Consider the following 22,176-nt stretch of genomic DNA (forward strand, 5'->3'; position numbering starts at 1 on the left):
ACAAGGTGGGTGTGGCCCCTATTGAGGACAAGATGCGGGAAGCGTGACTTAGGTTGTTTGGTCATGTGAGGAGGAGGAGCACAGACGCCCCGGTGAGGAGGTGTGAGAGGTTGACATTGGAGGGCCTACGAAGAAGTAGAGGTAGGCCAAAGAAGAGGTAGGCCAAAGAAGAGGTAGGGAGAGGTGATTAGGCAAGACATGACACAACTTCAGCTGACCGAAGACATGACCCTTGATAGAAAGGTGTGGAGGTCGAGGATTAGGGTAGTAGAGTAGGTAGTCTAGAGTGTTCATAACAGTAGTATTGGCACGCAGTCTTGCTTTCTGTTGGTAGTAGGTTTTTGTGCCTAAACGTTGTTTTCTTTCATTGTATATCACCTTACTGTCCTTGTTATATTTATTTTGCTTTTATATGGCTTTTTGGTACTGTCCCTTCTTGTCTATATTTTCATTAATGTGGTGCTTATGCTTTCCTGAGCCGAGGGTCTATTGGAAACAACCTCTCTATCCTCACAAGGTAGGGGTAAGGACTAAGGTCTGTGTACGCACTACCCTCCCCAGACCCCACGGTGTGGGATAACACTGGGTATGTTGTTGTTGTTGTAATTATCGCTGAGTTACATTCACCTAGTTTCCCCAACCTTAGCACTAGGAGGAGGGGACAAATCTGTATCCTTCTTGATCTCCTATTTTAGGAATCTGTTATGATGCTTGTTTTGTTTGATTCAATGTAAAAAGCTATTAATACTTTCTAGTGAATGCTTGCAGGCTGTTATCGTGCGTCCTCTATCTGCCGTTGGTGCTCTTGTTCGATTTGCTGAGGAGCCCCAAATGTTTGCTATCGAGTTTAATGATGGATGCCCAATTCATGTGTGTCTTTCTGGCTTTGCTGGAGGTCAATTTTGTTTGTTTACTTGTTATTTGTTTGGTTAGGATTTTAGTTTTATGTCCCTTTTACTTCAGGTCTATGCTAGCACTTCTCGTGATAACTTACTTGCAGCAGTTCGTGATGTCTTGCAAACAGAAGTAAGTGGACATGCTCTTCTTGGTCACTGAGAATTTTTTCTCCTTTTCAAGGGGTTGCATTGAGTGCATTCTCTGCTCCATGCAAGTTTAGGCATCACTGAATGCATGGATTTTTTGAAATTGTATTGCTTTAGAAATCTGGTTTATATGGTGGTTTTGTTTTTTGTAGTGCCAGTGTCCCGTCCCGGTGCTACCAAGGCTAACAATGCCTGGTCATCGAATTGATCCGCCATGTGGCAGATTTCACTTAAAATTTCCTGCTTCACAACAACCTGTTGCTGATTTGGAAACTGCAACTCTGCATTTAAAACACTTGGCAGTAGCCGCTAAAGATGCTGTGGCTGAGGGAGGATCCATTCCTGGATCAAGAGCAAAATTATGGCGGCGGATACGAGAATTTAATGCATGTATTCCATATGGTGGAGTACCTTCTGGTATTGAAGTACCTGAGGTGACACTGATGGCTTTGATTACAATGCTTCCAGCTGCTCCCAATCTCCCACCAGAGTCACCACCACTTCCCCCGCCGTCTCCTAAAGCTGCTGCTACAGTGATGGGTTTCATTGCTTGTTTGCGTAGGTTGCTTTCATCAAGAAGTGCTGCTTCTCATGTGATGTCTTTTCCTGCTGCTGTTGGCCGTATAATGGGTCTATTTAGAAATGGGTCTGAAGGAGTAGCTGGTGAAACTGCAGGCCTTGTGGCGGTACTTATTGGTGGTGGTCCAGGGGAAACTAATATGCAAACAGATACAAAGGGGGAATGGCATGCAACAATAATGCATACCAAGTCTGTGCTGTTTGGTCAACAAAGTAATCTTGTAGTTCTGGTAAATCGGCTAAGGCCTGTATCAGTATCGCCATTTTTGTCAATGTCTATTGTTGAGGTTCTTGAGGCAATGGTCTGTGAACCACATGGAGAAACAACCCAGTATACAGTGTTTGTGGAGTTATTACGTCTAGTAGCTGGCTTGCGCCGCCGGTTGTTTGCATTGTTTGGACATCCTGCTGAAAGTGTGCGAGAAACAGTAGCTGTCATTATGCGAACAATTGCTGAAGAAGATGCAGTTGCAGCAGAATCAATGCGTGACGCTGCTTTACGAGATGGTGCACTACTGCGGCATTTGTTGCATGCACTTTACCTTCCAGCTGGTGAGCGACGTGAAGTTAGCAGGCAACTTGTCGCTCTTTGGGCTGACTCTTATCAACCTGCTCTTGATCTGTTATCTAGAGTTTTGCCTCCAGGACTTGTTGCTTATCTGCACACCAGATCCAATGTGGTTCCAGTTGAAGGTGTGACTGACCAGGAAAATTCAATGCTGAGTAGGAGACGTAGACGCTTGCTTCACCAAAGGAGGATTCATCCCGGGAAAGGGATCACACCTCAAGGTCATTCTTTGCCTTCTTCTACTAACTATGAAGTTAGTGAGCAAGCTCCTGGAAGTGCTGTCCCTTTCAGAACTTCTGATGGTTATCAGAGAGCTGCTGTTGATTCAGTTCCTGGACAGGTGCCAACAATGCAATCTTCAGCTGTGAATGCAGGTGAATACTTCCAAGCTGAGCTGTCTGCTGCTGCTGTTCCTCAAACTGATCAGTCGTCAACCATTCCTGCTCTTGACAGTCCTTCGACAAATATACATGACTTGGCTGAATCAAATGTTGCAAATGCTGTGGATTCCGATGTTAGTGCAATTTCCCAGGATACAGGTCTTCCTGCTCCTGCACAGGTAGTGGTCGAAGATGCACCTGTTGGATGTGGAAGGTTGTTATTGAATTGGCCAGAATTTTGGCGAGCTTTCAGTCTTGACCATAACCGTGCTGACTTGATTTGGAATGAGCGGACCAGGCAGGAATTAAGAGAGTCGTTGCAGGCTGAGGTTCATAATCTAGATGTTGAAAAAGAACGCACTGAGGATATTGTTCCTGGCGGTGCAAACAGAGACTCAATAACTGACAAAGAGAGTGCGCCTCAAATATCGTGGAACTACAGCGAGTTTTCTGTTAGATATCCTAGCTTATCAAAAGAAGTTTGCGTAGGCCAATACTATTTGCGTTTACTTCTTGAGAGTGGCACCAGTGGGAGGGCACAAGATTTTCCCCTACGTGACCCTGTTGCTTTTTTCAGAGCCCTCTATCACCGGTTTCTATGTGATGCTGACACTGGGCTTACTGTCGATGGTGCTATTCCTGATGAATTAGGTCCTTCTGATAATTGGTGTGATATGGGAAGATTAGATGGTTTTGGAGGAGGGGGAGGCTCCTCAGTTAGGGAGCTCTGTGCCCGGGCCATGGCAATTGTTTATGAACAACACTACAACACAGTTGGCTCATTTGAAGGCACAGCACACATTACAGTTCTCTTGGACAGGACCGATGATAGAGCTTTACGACACCGTCTTCTTCTTCTTCTAAAGGTGCGTCTCGTTTACCTTATTGTTGTATTTAATGATTGTCTTTAAATAACACCACATCTTTTCGTAAAAAGGAAAAGAGGATTGCTTCTTCTAAGTATGAGGAGTAAAAAGTAAAATAGCGAATGATGTTTGTGATTGTAAAATAACACCATCTGTCCCTGGAAAAGAAAGAAGTTGCTTCTATTAAGTATAAGGACTAAAGAAAGATGGCAAATGAGGTTTGTTGGGCTAATAATGGGTCCTAGTATGAAAAGATATAAAAAAGACCCATTTAAGGGGAGAGCTTCTATTGGTTCCTCAATTCACTAGAATGATGAAGATTTACACTCTTATTACAAAATCTAGTGTCCATTTGGACAATATTATGATGAAGTTGAAAAAAATGAGTATTTGAAGTTGGAGTTGGAAAAGAGCTAAGTTGCTCCGACATGGCAGTTTAGGTGCCTCACTCGTGTCGGCACGACACTAGTATGGGTGTGGGTATGGGATCTGTACCGGTTGGGTACTTTGACTACGACGGACGAAAAAATTCGAGCCGAGATACAATTTGATTCCCAAAATCAGAACCAAAACTAGGGTAAATTTGAAGAAAATAGCATACCTTATCTAGGAAATTAATCATTTACTTATCTACAACTAGAGAATAAAAAAGAAATCCACACTTTACAAGCTATACGTAAGTATTCCACAAAATTTCTCATAATTTAGAGATAATTTTATCTTCTTGAATTATTTTTTGCCGGATTACCGCACCCGTATCCGTACTAGGATCTGTATCCCCGAATATAAGAATTTACGTCTCGAAGGATTCGACCTCTAGATCCGCATCCGTGTCGGACACCCGCACCCGTGTCCAAGCTACTTAGGAAAAGAGTACTTGGAAGTTGAAATTGAGTTTGGAAATGAATTTCACTTGGAAAAAAGTTGAAGTTTTGTGATTGAAAACCTTTTTTTTTCCACATGAAATACTCCTCAAACCAGCTTTCAACTTCAAATTCTCTATTTCAAGCTGAAGTCTAAATAATGGAGATTTTTTTAAGACATTGATTTGCAAATAACTTATATGCCAAAACGCCTACCTAATCTCTGTCGTTAATGCATGCCTTTCACCTCCTATCTGCCTCAGTTAGGAGTCTTCTGACTGCAGTTCCTATATGCTTTGGCATTTCCCATGCGCTTGCTGCTTTATTTGAAAACTGGCATTTTGGTTGTGTAACTAGTCATTGCCACTTTAATATCTAGTAACTCTCCTGCTAATATCTTGCTTGTACCTCAGAAATAAGAAGTAAGCAAAAGAATTCCTTTAATGCAGAAGGTTGTTCCATTCAGAAATAAAATAGGACTGTTTACTATTGTTTTACTTTTTGGTGTAAACAAAACTTTGATGCAGAAGCTGTTATAGATCTTATTGATTTCCTTTAAGGATTGAAAGGGATCTTCTATTTTTTTGTGACACCTTCTTCGTGCTTTTATTTAAATCTAATACACTTCCCATTTCTCAAAAGAAATTGTTTAAAATACCTTTTTCTGAAAGGTAACATATATCAGTATATTAATAAATCTTCAGCACCAAGCTTGTGTTGGGAGCCAAAAGGGATCGTTACAAAAGATCAAAGAGGAAACAAAAAATTACAACCCTTGATCTTCTTAAAAGGAATCTAAGAGTTGTAGAATTGATTTTAGATCATCACTATATTCTGCTCTACACCAAAAAGAAAAAAGGAGAATACGGTTCATCTTGATCTTTTGGATAGGGCTGACTGTATCCTCAAAACATCTTGAATTTCTCTCTTTCCATTATGTCCACCAAATTGTTGCAGGGACAATTTTCCATCTGTCTTTGTGAGAGATAGTGTTATTTCCCCCTGCATTTGGGCATGACAAGAGATAAGATAGTGTTATTTCCCCCTGCATTCGGGCGTGACAAGAGATAAGATAGTGCTATTTCCCCCCTGCATTTGGGCATAACAAGAGATCAGTTGTTCTTCCTGGCATTGTCCACCTAATACTCCTGATATTGATGAACAAATTCCACAGCTGACTAGTCACCCTGCAGTGTAGAAACAGGTGGCTGATTGTCTCTACCTCTTGACCACACAAGTAGCATCTTGAACATAGAGGAATTCCCCTTCTTCTCAGGTTATCTTATGTTAGAGCAGCTTTTTTAGCAACCGGCCAAGTAAAGCATGCCACGTTGTATGGAAATACTTATTCACTGTATAAATACCAAATTCCTCAATAACACTTTTGAAACTCATCATCTCTTGATATTATAGAAGGGAAGCACTTCTGTGAAAGCAATGTTTTAAAAAGGGACAAGCGCAAAAAGACGACAAGGTCTATCGGGTTGGAGCAAAAAACGAGAGTGAAGCATACGCTTCTTTGAAGTAAAGTGCACAATTTGCAGAGAATTAAAAAATATCAAACATCTATGAATTTAGTACAATAAAAATTGAATTGCAATTCAACATCCAATATAGAGTAATGCCATTATTGATCCAACTCCTCAAAGTTGACATTAAAGAAGTGACTGATTCTCATTGAGATGACTTTGTGCGCCATTGTTTGAAGTGCGAACTTCTCTAAAGCGCATGGCTCGACCATGAAGAGGTAAACTCCTCCCTTCGCGTTGCTTCATCACTTTAAGCGACGAAATGCTGGCTTTTAATGACACTGTGTGGAAGGGCAAAACACTTTCACTTTCTACACTAGTTTCTGAGGCTGAAGACTAAAATTTCTGCTCCTCTGATCTGGTGTAATAACTGTTCCTCAAACACGCTTTATATTTTGAAAATGGATTTAGTGCATAACAGCTAATGCCCACATGAAACAAATGTAAGCTCTCTCAGCTGTTGTCATATGATATGTGTAGTTAAGAGGGGGGCCATCTTTACCTGTTAGAAATGTTTTCTTAGCAAGGTTACCATGCAACAGGAATTATAATGCACCGACTTCGGAACTGTTACTTGAAAATCCATTTTATTGCGGAGAGTCTCTCTAGTTAATTTTACATTTATATGTCTGATCAAAATATTATTTGGCAAGAATCTTAACTTTGAGAATGTTATTTCGTTTTTCAATATTTTCCACCCTGCGCAGGTCTTGATGAAGGTTTTGGCAAATGTAGAGTCATGTGTCTTGGTTGGTGGCTGTGTACTGGCTGTTGATCTACTAACAGTAGTTCATGAAGCTTCAGAAAGAACAACTATACCTCTGCAGTCGAACTTGATTGCTGCTTCTGCTTTTATGGAACCATTAAAGGAGTGGATGTTTCTTGACAAGGATGGTGCACAAGCTGGACCTATGGAGAAGGACGCTATTAGGAGACTCTGGTCAAAAAAGGAAATAGATTGGACCACAAGATGTTGGGCTTCTGGGATGCCAGACTGGAAGAAGTTGCGAGATATTCGTGAGCTTAGGTGGGCTTTGGCTGTCCGAGTTCCTGTTCTCACTCCAACCCAGGTATCACAATACTGTCATTTGATACAGTTGAAAACTCGTTTTCCCAATTTCCTGCGTCCTGTTTTAACAGTGAATAGAGTTGACACTTGAACTGAGTGGTTTTGAAGTTGATAATGGATCAACTTCTAACCCAGGTATCACAATACTGTCATTTGATACAGTTGGAAACTCGTTTTCCCAATTTCCTGCGTCCTGTTTTAACAGTGAATAGAGTTGAAAACAACTTCGAAATTTTGTAACACTTGAACTGAGTGGTTTTGAAGTGGATAATGGATTTTCTTTAAGAGAAAATTATGGTATTTTGCTGTATAAATGTTCGTAGGTGTTACCTTTTTACTTGTTAAAATTGTGGTGAATACTTTAGGGAATCTGTTACCTGAGACAGGGATGACATTCTGTAATGGCCTGAATATGGAGGATGGATCTCACTTTGGGATTAGGGGAAAACATTGCATTTTGAAAAAGTGAATAAATTTTATAATGGCCTGAAAATGGAGGAGGATCAGTTTGGGGCTAGGAGAATTAATTGATGGCTTGATTTTTTTTGCTAGTCTTTCACTTAACAAGTTAAGGTACATATTTCTGTTCGCTTGTTTAAGTTTTGCCTAATCAAGGAGGAAACAATCAGGAAGCTTGTTTCTGCACAAATATTTGTCTATGTATGTTTCATTGGGGTTTGAGAATACAGTAACAGTTTGTCACATGCTTCTAATTGTACTAAACTACTACCTATATGATCAGTCAAAATGTTAATGTCATTTCAGGTAGGAGAAGTAGCATTGAGCATATTACATAGCATGGTTGCAGCACACTCGGATATAGATGATGCTGGTGAGATAGTTACGCCAACACCTAGGGTCAAGCGGATCTTATCAAGTCCACGTTGCATTCCGCATATTGCTCAGGTTAATGTTTGCTTGTTTTGGTATGCTTTTTTGTAGTAAAAGAGTCCTTGGTGATCATCGTCGTTATATTTGATGAACAAGGAAGTTTCAGTTTATTGTGTGGACTAGGAGCAACTGGCATCTATATTATGTTTGGAAAAAGCATTGATGGCATAGCTGTTGCTTTTCTTCTTCATATATTTATACTGTCCTTCTCTTTTTCGGCAATATTATTTAGTGTGTGAATTGGTACTTCTTGAAATTTCTTGATTCTGTTATTCTGTTTAGGTTTGTGCATTCTAAAAAAATACAAAAAATCTGTTTAAGCATGGTGTCTTCGTAGTTGGACGTGTCCAACATGTATTTTTTTAAATAAAGAAACATAGGTGGCTGATTCTGAGTATCCATCGGAATGCTCAATAGTCAATGTGAAGGTCGAAACAAACAATTTGAACAGCTTACTCTATCACTTTTTATGTAACAACTAGCTGGACACTAGCTTCCAGAGTTCCTTGTTGCCCTCTTGATACGCCATGCTGTTACGTCATTAAAATGTTACTTCTTCCTCTTTCCAGTATTCCTATGATCCATGTAAAAGTTGTGTAGAGATGTGTAATATTTTAATCATATTCTTCTATCCGAGTTGGAATACCACAGTGAAATAATAGTGCACATGCTAGTTTCTGGGACACATTTTCAGAATAAGGATTGACAACATAAGATTGACTAGTCAAGGCTAGATTTAAAGCTCCTCACTTCACTGGAAATAACGTTTGATATGGGAATGGGGAAATAAATCCAATTGAGGATTAGGTGTTGTTTAAATGTTGGATTCCAGCAGAAGCTTGATGTCATCAAAATGCATAGAGAAAGATGGGCAAGCTGTGGGTGTCAGACTTTCGAGGTGTTCTGCCACTTCCAAGAATAAGGTGGAGGAAATGATCCTTCTAGAACTATAAGTCCTGACTTTTTGTTGGATCAAGTAATACTTTGAAATTGCAAGATTCTTTAAGTTCATCTGCAATGAAAGAGGTGGTTGCAGAATAAGTAGTCCAAGTTATGAAAGTCAGCATGATTTACTAATTGAAGAACACTACAGGAAACCATTTAATACCTGAACTACCATTCACTGTCAAAATTATCCTTTTTATAATAGATATAAGGGCTTCGAGCTCTACGCAGCACTGTACCATATGCAATTTATCTTATTTCATATTCATCTCTGATTGTTTGCTTAAATTTCAAGTTTGGATTACACTTTTAAGGAGTGACATGGGGATGTTCTCTGATTTTTTCTTATTTCATTCTCCTTTAAAACGGTGATTTATAGGCTATGCTCTCTGGAGAACCGAGTGTTGTAGAAAGTGCTGCTGCTTTGTTGAAGGCCATTGTTACTAGGAACCCAAAGGCAATGATAAAACTATATAGCACTGGAGCCTTTTACTTTGCTCTAGCTTATCCTGGTTCCAATCTCCTCTTAATTGCTCAGCTGTTCTCTGTGACTCATGTTCATCAAGCATTTCATGGAGGGGAAGAAGCCGCTGTCTCCTCTTCTTTGCCTTTGGCAAAACGCAGTGTTTTGGGTGGGCTTTTACCTGAGTCATTGCTATATGTTCTGGAACGTAGCGGTCCTGCTGCATTTGCAGCAGCAATGGTTTCTGATTCTGACACTCCTGAGATTATTTGGACGCACAAGATGCGAGTTGAAAATCTTATTCGTCAGGTTGTTCAGACTAACAAGAATTTTCTGTAAATTCCTTGTATCTTTCCAAGATTTTGAGTTTCTGCTAAACTTTACCTCTATCTCTGCAGGTCCTTCAGCATCTAGGTGATTTTACACAGAAGTTGTCACAACATTGCCATTCTTTGTATGAATATGCTCCGATGCCACCTGTGACATACCCAGAGCTAAGGGATGAGATGTGGTGCCACCGTTATTACCTTCGTAATTTATGTGATGAAATTCGCTTTCCTAATTGGCCAATAGTTGAACACATTGAATTCCTGCAATCACTGCTGGTTATGTGGCGAGAAGAGTTAACTCGGAGACCCATGGATCTTTCTGAAGAAGAGGCTTGCAAAATACTGGAGATTTCCTTGGATGAGGTATCAAGAGATGATGCTCCCAAAAGAAAATCACAGGAGACAGTTAATATTTCTAAGCAGATTGAGAACATTGATGAAGAAAAGCTCAAGCGGCAATATCGAAAACTTGCAATGAAGTATCATCCAGACAAAAATCCTGAGGGGAGGGAGAAGTTTCTGGCAGTGCAGAAAGCTTATGAACGGCTGCAGGTAGTTACTTGATCCTAAGTTTAAATTGTGAAAGCAGGAGAGTGAATGGTTGTCTGACCCTAGGCCGCGATTTATTTGATATGTTGTAGTTTTCTTTTTAGAAGGTAACATGATTGTGTATATATACGGCAGACTACTCAAAGACTGAGTAGTCATCCATAATTACAAAGTGGAGTACAAGAAGAGATCCTGGTCCTTGGTCTATTTTCATATAATCTAAAACATCAAAAATAGCTTCAGAATCTTCTAAATACTCCTGTTTACACCAAAAATAAAAAAGAACTAGACAATTCATCTTCAGCTTCTGGATATAACTATGATTGTCTTCAAAACACCTTTGATTCCTCTCGCTCCAAATCGTCCACCAAATGCAAGCTGGGACATCCATCTCTCTATTAGATTGCCTACCATCTCTATTCCAGCTTGCTAAGGACTTCCTGAATTCTCCTTGGCATGACCCACCTTATCCCTCTCAGCATGATGAAGACTTTCCATAATTGATCTGTCAATTTACAACGCAAAAAGAAGATGGTTGATTATCTCTGCATGAGCCCCACATAAGTAATATCTGGAACTAAGTTGATATCCCCTCCTGATAAGGTTGTCCTGCGTCAGGACTGCCTCTTTTGCTAAGAGCCATTTAAAACAGGCAAATTTGTATGGAATTTTTACTTTTCATATTAACTTCGAAGCCAAGAGTCAATCTGATTGTTTGAATGATTGAACTCCTTATAGACAAACTTCACAGAGATTTTTAATTTCCTAACCTTGCCTATTCCCTTGCCAGAGCATACAGTCTTCACTAGTAGATGTCCCTTTCAATTTCTCTAACAAATTGTAGAATTCCATCAGCCTATCAATTTCCCAGTCATATAGCATTCTTCTGTAAGATAGATTCCACCTTGATTTGACCATATCTCTCCCACACATGCTCCTTCTTGTTGATTCAGGTTGCAGATATCAGGAAAAAACTGCTTCACAGATCTTTTCCCTAGCCAATTGTCATCCCAAAAGGATGTCTTCATACCATTTCCAACTTTAAAGCTAGAGTTATTGCTGAACTAGGCCATAGATTTCTAATGGACAACTTGTTGGTTGTCCACTTCCCTTCCATCCCATACTTTGCTCTGATTACAGCCTTCCACAGTGATCGCTTTGTAGCAGCAAGCCTCCATAACTACTTCATCATCAAGCTTTGACTTTGAACTCTTATGTTTCTGATCCCCAGACCCCCTTCTTTCTTGCTGGTTGTGAGAATATCCCATCTGACCATATAGATTCTTTTATTCTCGTTGCTGCCCTGCGAAAGAAAATTCCTTCTTAGAGCATCTATTCTTCTCATCGCACTTGCAGGGATAGGAAATAGGGACATCATATAAGTAGGCATAGCATCAAGGACACTGTTACTAAGGATAAGTCTACCTCCCAGAGACAGTATTGACTCTTCCAGTTTGCTAATTTTTTTTCACATTAATCCAAAACTCCATTCCGTATCCCCTTTGATTTACTCTTTGCCCCCATTGGCATTCCCAAATATATTGTTGGCAATTCTCCCATCCTACCTCCAAGCACACCCGCCTGACTTTGCATCTCAATTACATCATTAACTGGATATATGTAACTTTTATTCTAGTTAATGTTTAATCCAGATGTGGCTTCAAATAAGATAAATATGATCCTCAGCATCTTCACTTGTTCAATTTCAGCATCACAAAACACTAGTGGGTCATCTGCATATTTTGTAGATAGATGATTTCTAGATTAGTGTTAGCCCTAAAGTTAACCCTGAAACCCTCAATCCAGTTGTTTACTTGTGCAATTCTTAACATATCATTAACCCTTCCATTGCATGATAAATAGAAAAGGTGACATAGGATCACCCTGTCTCAATCCTCTCTGAGAGGAGAAGAAACCTGCAGGGGAGCCATTTATCAAAACTGAGAACTTTACTGTGCTGATGCAGAACTTCATCCAACTGACCCATCTTCCTCCAAAGCTGATCTTCAGTAACATTTCCGTTAGAAAATCCCAGTTTAGATGATCATAAGCCTTTTCTATTTCCAACTTACATAATATCCCTGGAATTTTGCTTTTTACTATAGCATCTACACATTCATCTGCAACGAGGATATCATCCATTATCTGGCTACCATTGATAAAGCCAACTGCTGGGCATCCACAAGTTTGCTCATACTTTTTTTAAATCAGACCGATAGCTCTGAAATCCCTAAGTTCCTTGGCATTAGTACCTTCATAGGTATTAATGCCCCAAAGGTGGCAGTAAAACTCTTTTCACAGACTCCATGTTCATGAAAATAATGGACGGCAGCCGTTCTTCATTCACGCAGGATTGCAAGAAGCGTTGAATAAAGAAAGAAGAGTCAACCAAAAGTGAAATCATATTTTTGAAGCAAGAGCTTAGAAAAACTAATTACAAGTCTTTCTTTTTCGCATATTGAGCCCTTTAAATAGGCCTTACAGTGAGTAAAATTTATAAGGTTAAGGAAAACTAATCTTAATTAAAATAGAATAAGAATAAGGTTTGTTGTTGTTGACGAATAAGGTTAAGGAAAAGATGTTCCAACTAAAATAGGAAAAGGAATTCTAGTGGGAATAGAGTATCAACTAACCGTCTTAGTTTGCCTAAAACTATAAATATATTCCTACTAAAACAATAATTAAGAAATCCTAATCTTTAAGGAAAATAAATCCTAATCTTGAATGGATTCTTGGACTTCTTCAATTTCTTGAGATTCTTGGGCCTCAATTGGACTAAGGCTAATTATTGTAAGCATTTTAAATTTGTGGCCCAATTCCCTAAATCTATTGACACCTTCATGAGCCCAATAAGCCTCCATTGTTGCAGAAACCATGGCCTCCACTTGTGCTTCCTTAGCATCACGATTTGACCTTGTATTTTCATCATTTATGAGCCTTAAAATCTTCTGGTCTATATCTCCCCACCCAGCCTTTAATGTAACTTGAGGTTTAATAATGACTGACTTGTTCTCTCCCTGTACAGCAATGAAACTAATGTACCTTCCGTGTTTGTTGTATTTGTGAGAGTTAGATAATGGGAAGAAAGAATTTCTTGTATTCATTTGTGTGTTACATTACCCCTATTTATAGGTTTTTTACATAGTACTAAACCCTTCTCTACGACTCTACCAATATAGGACACTATACATACTACTATACATATCAACTTTCTACAGTATTTAAGAGTGCAGAAGAAGTCTGCATAACGATCTCATATGTTCCATCTCCTTACTGATCTGCTGTGTTCCTTCGACGCTACATTAAATACATCTACAACCACTTCATAACTTCGAGACTTGATGTTGTTGTCCTCATCAAGTTCTTGCTGCGTTCCACCCATTCAAACCAGACTTCAGACCTTGAACAAGTTTTAGTAATGTCAAAGGATTTAAAACCAGCATGATAATAAATCCTATCTTCACCCATGATAACTCGACTTAAATTTCTGGACAGTCACTCAGCAAATCCTGGGAGCATTTTTTTCAGGAGAGAGAAATCTCTTTTCACCATATGTTATAGTTTCAATCTCCGATTCCTTTTGTTTTCCTAAGCTCAGCATGTTTCCCTCTTTTTTTCGATCGGTAACACATTGTAAATGAGCTCAGTGCACTAATGCAGTTATGAATAGGCTTCATCACTTGTGAGGTTAGAGACTGAGAGTTTAAGCCGCATGACTTTTGCCTTCTAATATTCTGACATCATTATGTGCAATCTTGAAGCGCTGACAGTGAACAAACATACAAGCATTAGAAACAGTGAGACCTCTAATACCTTGCCCCCAAAAGATTGCTGCTTATGCTAAATATAGAAGAGATAAGGTCCTTAATGCCTTTAAATAAACATTAAGACTATATTCCTTTTATTACAAATCCCTACATAGTGAAATGTTTGCGTATAACAGTCCTTCTGTTAATCCATATTCAATATATCATTTTGTTGCCGTACCAGATGTCTGATCTTCTTTTGTCCTTCAGTGTCAATTCTACTTAAAATCATAAATCTATTGAAGGTCTGTTCCACCTGTTAGCTTTATGGCAACTTCCTTGCAACAGAGAACGTGAAAGAAACAAGAATTAAGGATAATCCAAATATAGGATCTTGATCGTTCATTTCTTTTGCGCTGTAATTTTTGATGATAAGGATAGGATTGCTGTGAAATTTAGCTTTTCTTGTAAAGAAAGGTGGAACGCTCTTGAGAAAACCCAAAGAAAAGTTTGTGCAAATATTCTAAGCTTGGAGGGAGTAAACTAATGCTTGTAGCTGCGTTTGTTGCCTTCATGTGTTGGTTATTTCTTGTTTCTAGTGTTTTGACAATATTTTTATTCTTACTGCCTTTAAATGCATTTGTATATTTATCCATTTACTTTTTTCTTTCTTAAACACTTTGGTCAGGCTACAATGCAAGGACTGCAAGGTCCACAACTTTGGAGACTATTGCTTTTATTGAAAGGACAATGCATTTTGTATAGACGATATGGAGATGTACTGGAGCCATTTAAATATGCTGGTTACCCAATGTTGTTAAATGCAATCACCCTGGACAAAGATGACAACAACTTCCTTTCCTCTGATCGAGCATCTCTTCTTGTTGCCGCATCCGAATTGATATGGCTAACGTGTGTTATCTGAATAGAATAGAATTTTGTTCTCTATACTATTCTCTTTCAGCTATATGAACTATTTCCATGTTTTTTTTGTCTCAGGTGTGCATCTTCTTCACTGAATGGTGAAGAACTTGTAAGGGATGCCGGAATACAACTTCTTGCAAATCTTCTGTCCCGTTGCATGTGTGTAGTACAACCAACTACTCCTTCCAGTGAACTATCGACTGTCATTGTCACAAATGTGATGAGAACCTTTTCAGTTTTGAGTCAGTTTGAGAGTGCCAGAGCTGACATGCTTGAATTTTCTGGCCTAGTTGATGATATTGTACATTGTACTAAACTTGAGCTTGTACCAGCTGCTGTTGACGCTGCCCTTCAGACAATTGCTCATGTTTCTGTGTCATCTGAATTTCAAGATGCTTTACTTAAGGCTGGTATTTTGTGGTAAGTGAACTTTTTTATTTTCACCCTTTCCAGATGTGAGAAGTATAGCTTGGAAAAGTTTTATTGATTATATCTAATGTGTTGTATTATTTTATATACAGTGATTACATAATAATAAGTGTCTACTTCCCGATGTGGGACACTATACATTACTAACAATTTAACACTCCTCCTCAAGTCGGTGCATATAAATCATATGTACCGAGCTTGTTACATATGTAACTAATACGAGAACCAGTAAGAGACTTAGTGAAAATATCTGCAAGCTGATCATTCAATTTCACAATCTTTGTAACAATATCTCTTGAGAGTATCTTTTCTCTGACAAACTGACTGTCGATCTCAATGTGTTTAGTCCTCTAATAGAACACCATATTTGACGCAATATGAAGAGCAATTTGATTATCACACACCAGTTCCATCTTGCTGCGTTCTTTGAACATCAACTCTTTGAGTTACTGCTTGATCCAAACTAGCTCACACGTTGCCATAGACATGGCTCGATATTCTGCTTCGGCACTAGATCGAGCAACTACTCTGTTTCTTGCTCTTCCAGAAGACCAAATTACCTCCTACTAGAACACAATATCCAGACGTAGAACGTCTACCAGAAGGTAATCATGCCCAATCAGCATCTATGTACCCAACGTTTTGCTCGTGGCCTCGATCCTCGAATAGTAATCCTTTGCCTGGAACTGACTTTATATACCGAAGAATGCGAACAACTGCATCCTAGTGAGAATTCACAAGAAAAGAAATGTCAAGTCTAGTCACTGTGAGGTAATTTAATCTACCAACCAACCGCCTATATCTTGCAGGATCGCTAAGCGGCTCCCCCTATCCTGGCAGAAGTTTAGAATTCGGATCCATATGAGTGCGCTCCCCCTATCCTGGCAGCAAGTTAGAATTCGGATCCATAGGAGTGTCAACATGTCTACAGCGTGTCATTCCTGTATCCTCAAGAATGTCTTAGGCATACTTCCGCTGTGAGATCACAATACCGGAGCTAGACAAACAAGAGAAACTAGGCACCATCTTCTGAAGCTTGGATAAACTCGGATGTCCTAAGCGTCTGTGAATTAGGTCGGGAGGATCTGTAAATGGACATGCTGTGGAAGGATTGAGTGAGTTAAGGTAGTAAAGGCCTTGTGATTCACGCCTTGTGCCAATCATCTTCCCTGCAGTCCCGCATAATAAAAGAATTATCAATAAAATATAAACCACAATGGAGGGCACGAGTCAAACGACTAACAGTTGCAAGACTAAAAGGACAACCAGGGACATAAAGAACGCAATCTAGAGTGACAAGATGAGGAATTAGCTTGTCCAACTCCTTTTGCTTTAGTTTGGTACCCATTGGCTAAGGTAACAGTAGCAAGAGATTGTAGATACACAATATTAGACAAAAGTGATTTATTACCAAAGATATGATCAGAAGCTCCTGAGTCCATGACCCACTGTCCAAGAGTACTAGACTGAGAAATACAAGCAAAAGAATTACCAGCAACTACTAGAGTATCACTCTGAGCAACCGAGGCTACTTGTGGAGATGTCTGGTTACTTGCTCGATACTGAAGGAACTCATTATATTACCCCTCAGATAAAGAAAATCCTTGATTACCTGTAGTCTCGATTTGAGCAACATGAGCGTTACTGGGTGGTCGACCATGTAAAGAATAACTCACTTCATGAGTGTGTCCATCTTTATTACAATAAGAACACTTGGCTCGAGATCTCCCAAAACGACCTCCTCCACGTCGATTTTCCATAGCCTGAGATGTTCGATTTTCCATTGTCTAAGATGCGAGAATTGAGGAATAAACAGTTGGTGGTGAGACCACTGTGTGATTGGGTGGCGTAGCAAGACGAAACAATCGAGAGAATAGTTCATCCACTGTAGGGACCGAATGACTAGCCAACATTTGGTCTCTGACCGAGTCAAAGTCACTAGGCAGTCCAGCAAGTGTAAGAACTTGAAACATCTTCTGTCGTTGCTCTTGTTGTTTCTCAACACTAGCGGTGACTGACATCAATTTCTCAAATTCCTCCATAACTGCCTGCACCTATCCTAAGTTGGTAAACACATCCAATTCCTGTTTCTTTAAGCTTGTCATCCGAGATATCACATCATAAAAACGAGATATGTCATTAGTGTATAAAGTACGAGCCTTCTCCCAAACTGAATAACATGTCTGGAATGGACGAAACAAAAGCATTATCTTGGAATCAATCGATTGTCACAACAAACTACATAATTGAGCATCAACTTTCTCCCAGAGTGCTTTGGCCTTTTCATCTCCGTCACTAGTTTTCTTGGCCAGGTGATCTTGAACACCTTGTCCCTTGCACCACAACTCAGCAGAAGAAGCCCAAGCTAAGTATTTTGAACTTCCCATTAAGGGTTTCGAAGTAATCATCAAACTCGAATTTTCAGAACCCGTGCTTTTAGAACCAAAAACATCAAGTCCCAAAGACTGTTGGACCAAATAGCACACACAATCAAGAACAATGAAAAACTCCCCAGAACAGTGAAGAAAAAATATTGCATCTCGCCGGAAACTGAAAACTCGCTGGAAAATAAAAAGGTCGTCAGAATTTGATGTAACTTGGATGGATAGACTCGGAATAGCCTCGCGAGTATGCTGCCCAAAAGAAGTTTTGTCAGAAAATGGCCAGTGGGCAGCTCACGCGCCGGCACGTGAGGAGATCTCGCTGGAATTTTTTTTCTTTCGACTGGCTCGTGTGGGCGCATGGGAGGTTATTTTATGGCGGGGTTTGCTAGGGTTTTGGTCGCCGGAAGTTGTAGGACCCTGTGGTGCTGTTGGTTTTAGCACAACACTGAGGAAAACATAGGTGAAGCAATAACAACCCTTGAAGTCACCGTAAATTGATGCGCGGCAGCTGTCTGGAACCAACGCTCTGGAACCATGTGAGAAGTATAGCACAGAAAAGTTTTATTAATTATATCTAAAGTGTTGTACATTGCCCTATTCATATACAGTGATTACATAATAATAAGTATCTACTTCCCGATATGGAACACTATACATTACTAACTATTTAACACCAGATAAACCGCATAGATTACGAACGAAGAATAGATGATTTATGGTACTTGCTGAATAGTGTCAAACCTGTTTTTTTTTTATAAGGTAAATTGTATTAATCAAAAGGGAGAAAACTCCCGTATACAAGAAGTATACCAAAAAGTAGAGAATTGATATCAGAACATGATTCTCTACAAAAGACGCCCAATCTTCTATACAGGTAGGGGCTATATGGGTGCACCAAAAAGCGATCATAGATAAAAGACTATTCTTAAGATGTGAAAAAGGAGACTCAATCCCCTCAAAAGCTCTCCTATTTCTCTGTCCCCAAACTATCCACATGAGTGCTAACGGGGCGAACTTCCACGCCTTTTGCTTTCTTCTTCTATGGAAACCGGCCCAGCTATATAACATTTCCTTTACAGTGCTTTGCATCACCCATTGAACACCAAAAAGATTCAGGATTGCCCTCCACAAACCCGAGGACACAGGGCAATGCAACAAAAGATGATCAACTTCTTCCCTTGAACTTTTACACATGTAGCACCAACTAACAAGTGTAATTCCTCTCTTTCGCAGATTTTCAGCAGTCAAGATCACTCCCCTCGCCGCTAGCCATGCAAAAAAGCACACCTTCGTGGGCGCCTTAGGAATCCAGATCGAGGAGTATGGAAAAGTGGCCTCCTCTCTCACCAACATACTCTGGTAAAAGGACTTTACGGTGAACAAACCATCGCCACACAACCCCCATCTCCAAGAATCACAAGATGGCTGGGCCTGTCTTGCCCATATAGCAGTGCCAACAAATCTTGGAGCTCCGCAATCTCTCAATCTTGCATGTTCCTTCTAAATGAGAGGTCCCATATTACCCCCTCCCCCCCTTCATGCTCCTTGCGAATCTTTGAACCATCAATTCCTTCTGGTTTGAAACTCTAAAGACGTGGGGGAAAGAGATCCTCAGAGTATCCTCTCCACACCACCTATGATTCCAAAAGCTGATTCTCCTTCCACCTTTCACCCTGTAAGTGATGTTGCTATTGAAGGCTTCCCAATTCTTCATGATGCTTCTCCACATGCCACACCCGAAAGGTGTTGTGATTGCCTTGGTCCTCCAACCCCTCCCGTAAAATCGTACTTTTCTACTATGACCTCCCTCCATAGAGCATGCTCTTCTACCCCGAATCTCCACAGCCACTTCCCCAACAAAGCTCTGTTGACTATCCTAAGATCTTTTACTCCAAGTCCACCCCATTTCTTTGGGGAAGTGGCTGTTTGCCAATTCACTAGATGAAACTTTCTAGTTCCATCCGCCGCATCCTACAGAAAATTCCTTTAAAGCCGCTCCAGTTTTTCTGTGATGCTCACGGAAACTTGCAACAGGGACAAGTAATTGGTGGGCATTCGATAAAGTGCTTTTAATAAGCACTTCCTTACTGCCGTTTGACAAGTACCGTTTCTGCCAGCCTTCTAATCTTTTTACAACCCTTTCCATCACTGGATTCCAAACCGTAATATCCTTATGCGAATCGCCCAATAGGAGACCCAGGTAAGTAGTGGGAAGAGAGCCTACCTTACATTTGAGAACATAAGACAAAGCATCAATGTTAGCAACGTCACCCACCGGGAAAATCTCACACTTGCCGAGGTTGATTTTGAGTCCTGATACTATCTGAAACCACTGCAAGACCTGCTTCAGGTAGGTCAATTGATCCATATCGGCATCACAGAAACCAGGGTGTCATCCGCAAAAAGCAAATGAGAGACTCTTCGGGCACTGAGCACCCCGATCGGAGCTGAGAATTCTCTCAAGAAGCCTCCGCCCGCCGCACGATCCATCATTTTACTCGGTGCATCCATCACTAGAATGAATAACATGGGGGATAGGGGGTCACCTTGCTTGAGACCCCCGGAGCTTCCAAAGAAACCACACGGGCTACCATTAACCAGGACAGAGAATTTGACTGAGGAAATGCAGAACTTGATCCATCCCTCCATCTTACCCCAAACCCCATCCGCATCATAATGAAATCCAGGAACTCCCAATTGACATGGTCGAAAGCCTTCTCATGGTCCAACTTGCATAGTAAGCCGGGTTCTCTATTATTCCTTCTGGAGTCTACAAGTTCATTTGCCGCTAAAGCAGCGTCCAGGATCTGCCTACCTTCCACAAACGCATTCCTGGAGGACGAAACTGACATGTCAAGAACCTTCTCGAGTCTATTGGATAGCACTTATGAAATAATATTGTAAATGCTCCCCACAAGGCTAATATGCCTGTAGTCTCTGATACAAGATGCACCTTCTTTCTTAGGCACAATGGTAATAAAAGAAGCATTGATACTTCTCTCGAAAACACCAGTCACGTGGAAGTATTCAATGGCTTCCATCAAATCCCCCTTAATGGTGTCCCAACAGAGCTGGAAGAAGGCCAAGGAGAAACCAATCAGGCCCGGGGTCCTTATCACCAGCACAACTCGTCACAGCCTCGTGCACCTCCTCCTCCTCGAAAGCCCTTTCTAGCCACTCACTATCTCGATCCCTATGTGGTTGAACTCTAATCCCCCCGAAGTAGGCCTCCAACTAACTTCCTATTTGTATAAGTTATTATAAAACCCCACTATCGCCCCTTTTACCTCCTCCTCTCCCTCAATCCTCACCCCATCCACAACTAAGGACTCTATGAAGTTTCTCCTTCGATTTGCAATCGCAACCCTGTGGAAAAACTTAGTATTCGAATCCCTCCTTTAACCAGAGCGCCCTCGATTTTGCCGCCAACTAGTCTCCTGAGCTATTGCTAACTCGACTATTTCCCTCTTAACCTCCCCCAATCTCGCTTCCTCAGATTCATCTAACTCCCTCGCCCCTCCCCCTCTCTCTAATTCCCCCAATTCATGCATAAGCTCCCTCATTTTAACGTCTACCCTCCCAAAAACCTCCTTATTCCACCTAATAATATCTCCGTTGAGCAATTTAAGTTTCTTCGAAAGACGGAATGAAGGTGTCCCTAATACCCCGTAGCTTGTCCACCATTCTTCCACTTTATCACCAAATCCTGGCACTTTTAACCACATGTTCTTGAATCGGAAAGGAGCACACACCCTCCTCCCTCTGCATCCGTCTGGCAAGATAGGCAAATAATCCGAAGTCAGCCTAGGTAAAGGAATCTGCAGCACATTCGGCACCAGCTCATCCCAAGAGGGCGATATCAGAAATCTATCAAGTCTAGACCTTGAGTTGGAATCCTCCGCCCTGGCCCAAGTACTTTCCCCTGACAGAGGAAGATCAATGAGAAAGTGATCATTGATGAAGTCAGAAAACTCCTCCATGGCCCTCGAAATCATACTACACCCTAATCTCTTCTCCGGGAATCAAATAGTGTTAAAGTCTCCCCCTAGAACCATGGAATGTCCCTTTCCCCCATAACATTGGCCAGTTCCTCCCAGAAAGACACCTTGGACCCTTATCCTACCGGTCCGTACACCCCCAAAATCCCCACTCCACCCCACCCCACTCACTCTATCTTTGACAAGAGCTGCTAAAGAAAAATCTCCCTTTGTTAATCTCCTTTGCCTCCAAACTTCTATCATCCCACATAAGAAGAATGCCCCCAGCACTTCCCGCTGCTGGGACCTAGTCATATTTTACCCAACTACCTCCCCAGTCACTCCTCACAATCGCATCCGACAAAACTTCCATTTTGGTCTCCTGAAAACAAACTAGGTTGGCACCCCACTCTCTAACTTCCACTTTGACGATGGCCCTTTTGTTTGGGTCATTCATCCCCCTCACATTCCATGAAAGAATTTTAACTTCCATAAGTAACAATATCCCCTTTTCCCCACCCCCCTAGCCGAGCTCCCTTCCTTCCTGTCATACACCCGGCCCCTTCTCTGGTACACCACTACATCCCCTAGATTATTTTGCTTAACACCTTGACCCAACTCCCTCCCTGCACCATTATAAAA

The 22,176-nt window shown here is 40.8% G+C and overlaps 1 protein-coding gene across 6 annotated transcripts in view; it reads left to right on the top strand.

The window, feature by feature from the left end:
• The window catches only part of LOC109236535 (dnaJ homolog subfamily C GRV2), a 53,670-nt gene that overhangs the window by 11,267 nt on the left and 20,227 nt on the right, over positions 1 to 22,176 (top strand). For 5 of the 6 annotated variants that reach the window (XM_019402725.1, XM_019402727.1, XM_019402724.1 and 2 more), the window contains 9 exons: positions 769 to 870; positions 964 to 1,026; positions 1,196 to 3,436; positions 6,536 to 6,898; positions 7,663 to 7,803; positions 9,113 to 9,505; positions 9,595 to 10,077; positions 14,509 to 14,732; positions 14,820 to 15,164. In XM_019402725.1, coding sequence (XP_019258270.1) covers positions 769 to 870; positions 964 to 1,026; positions 1,196 to 3,436; positions 6,536 to 6,898; positions 7,663 to 7,803; positions 9,113 to 9,505; positions 9,595 to 10,077; positions 14,509 to 14,732; positions 14,820 to 15,164 — 4,355 coding nt within the window. Of the gene's footprint in view, positions 1 to 768; positions 896 to 963; positions 1,027 to 1,195; positions 3,437 to 6,535; positions 6,899 to 7,662; positions 7,804 to 9,112; positions 9,506 to 9,594; positions 10,078 to 14,508; positions 14,733 to 14,819; positions 15,165 to 22,176 lie in introns of all 6 variants that reach the window. The other variant, XM_019402729.1, reaches the window with a different exon arrangement.

Source organism: Nicotiana attenuata, unplaced genomic scaffold, assembly GCF_001879085.1.
Source record: "Nicotiana attenuata strain UT unplaced genomic scaffold, NIATTr2, whole genome shotgun sequence".
Lineage (NCBI taxonomy): Eukaryota > Viridiplantae > Streptophyta > Magnoliopsida > Solanales > Solanaceae > Nicotiana > Nicotiana attenuata.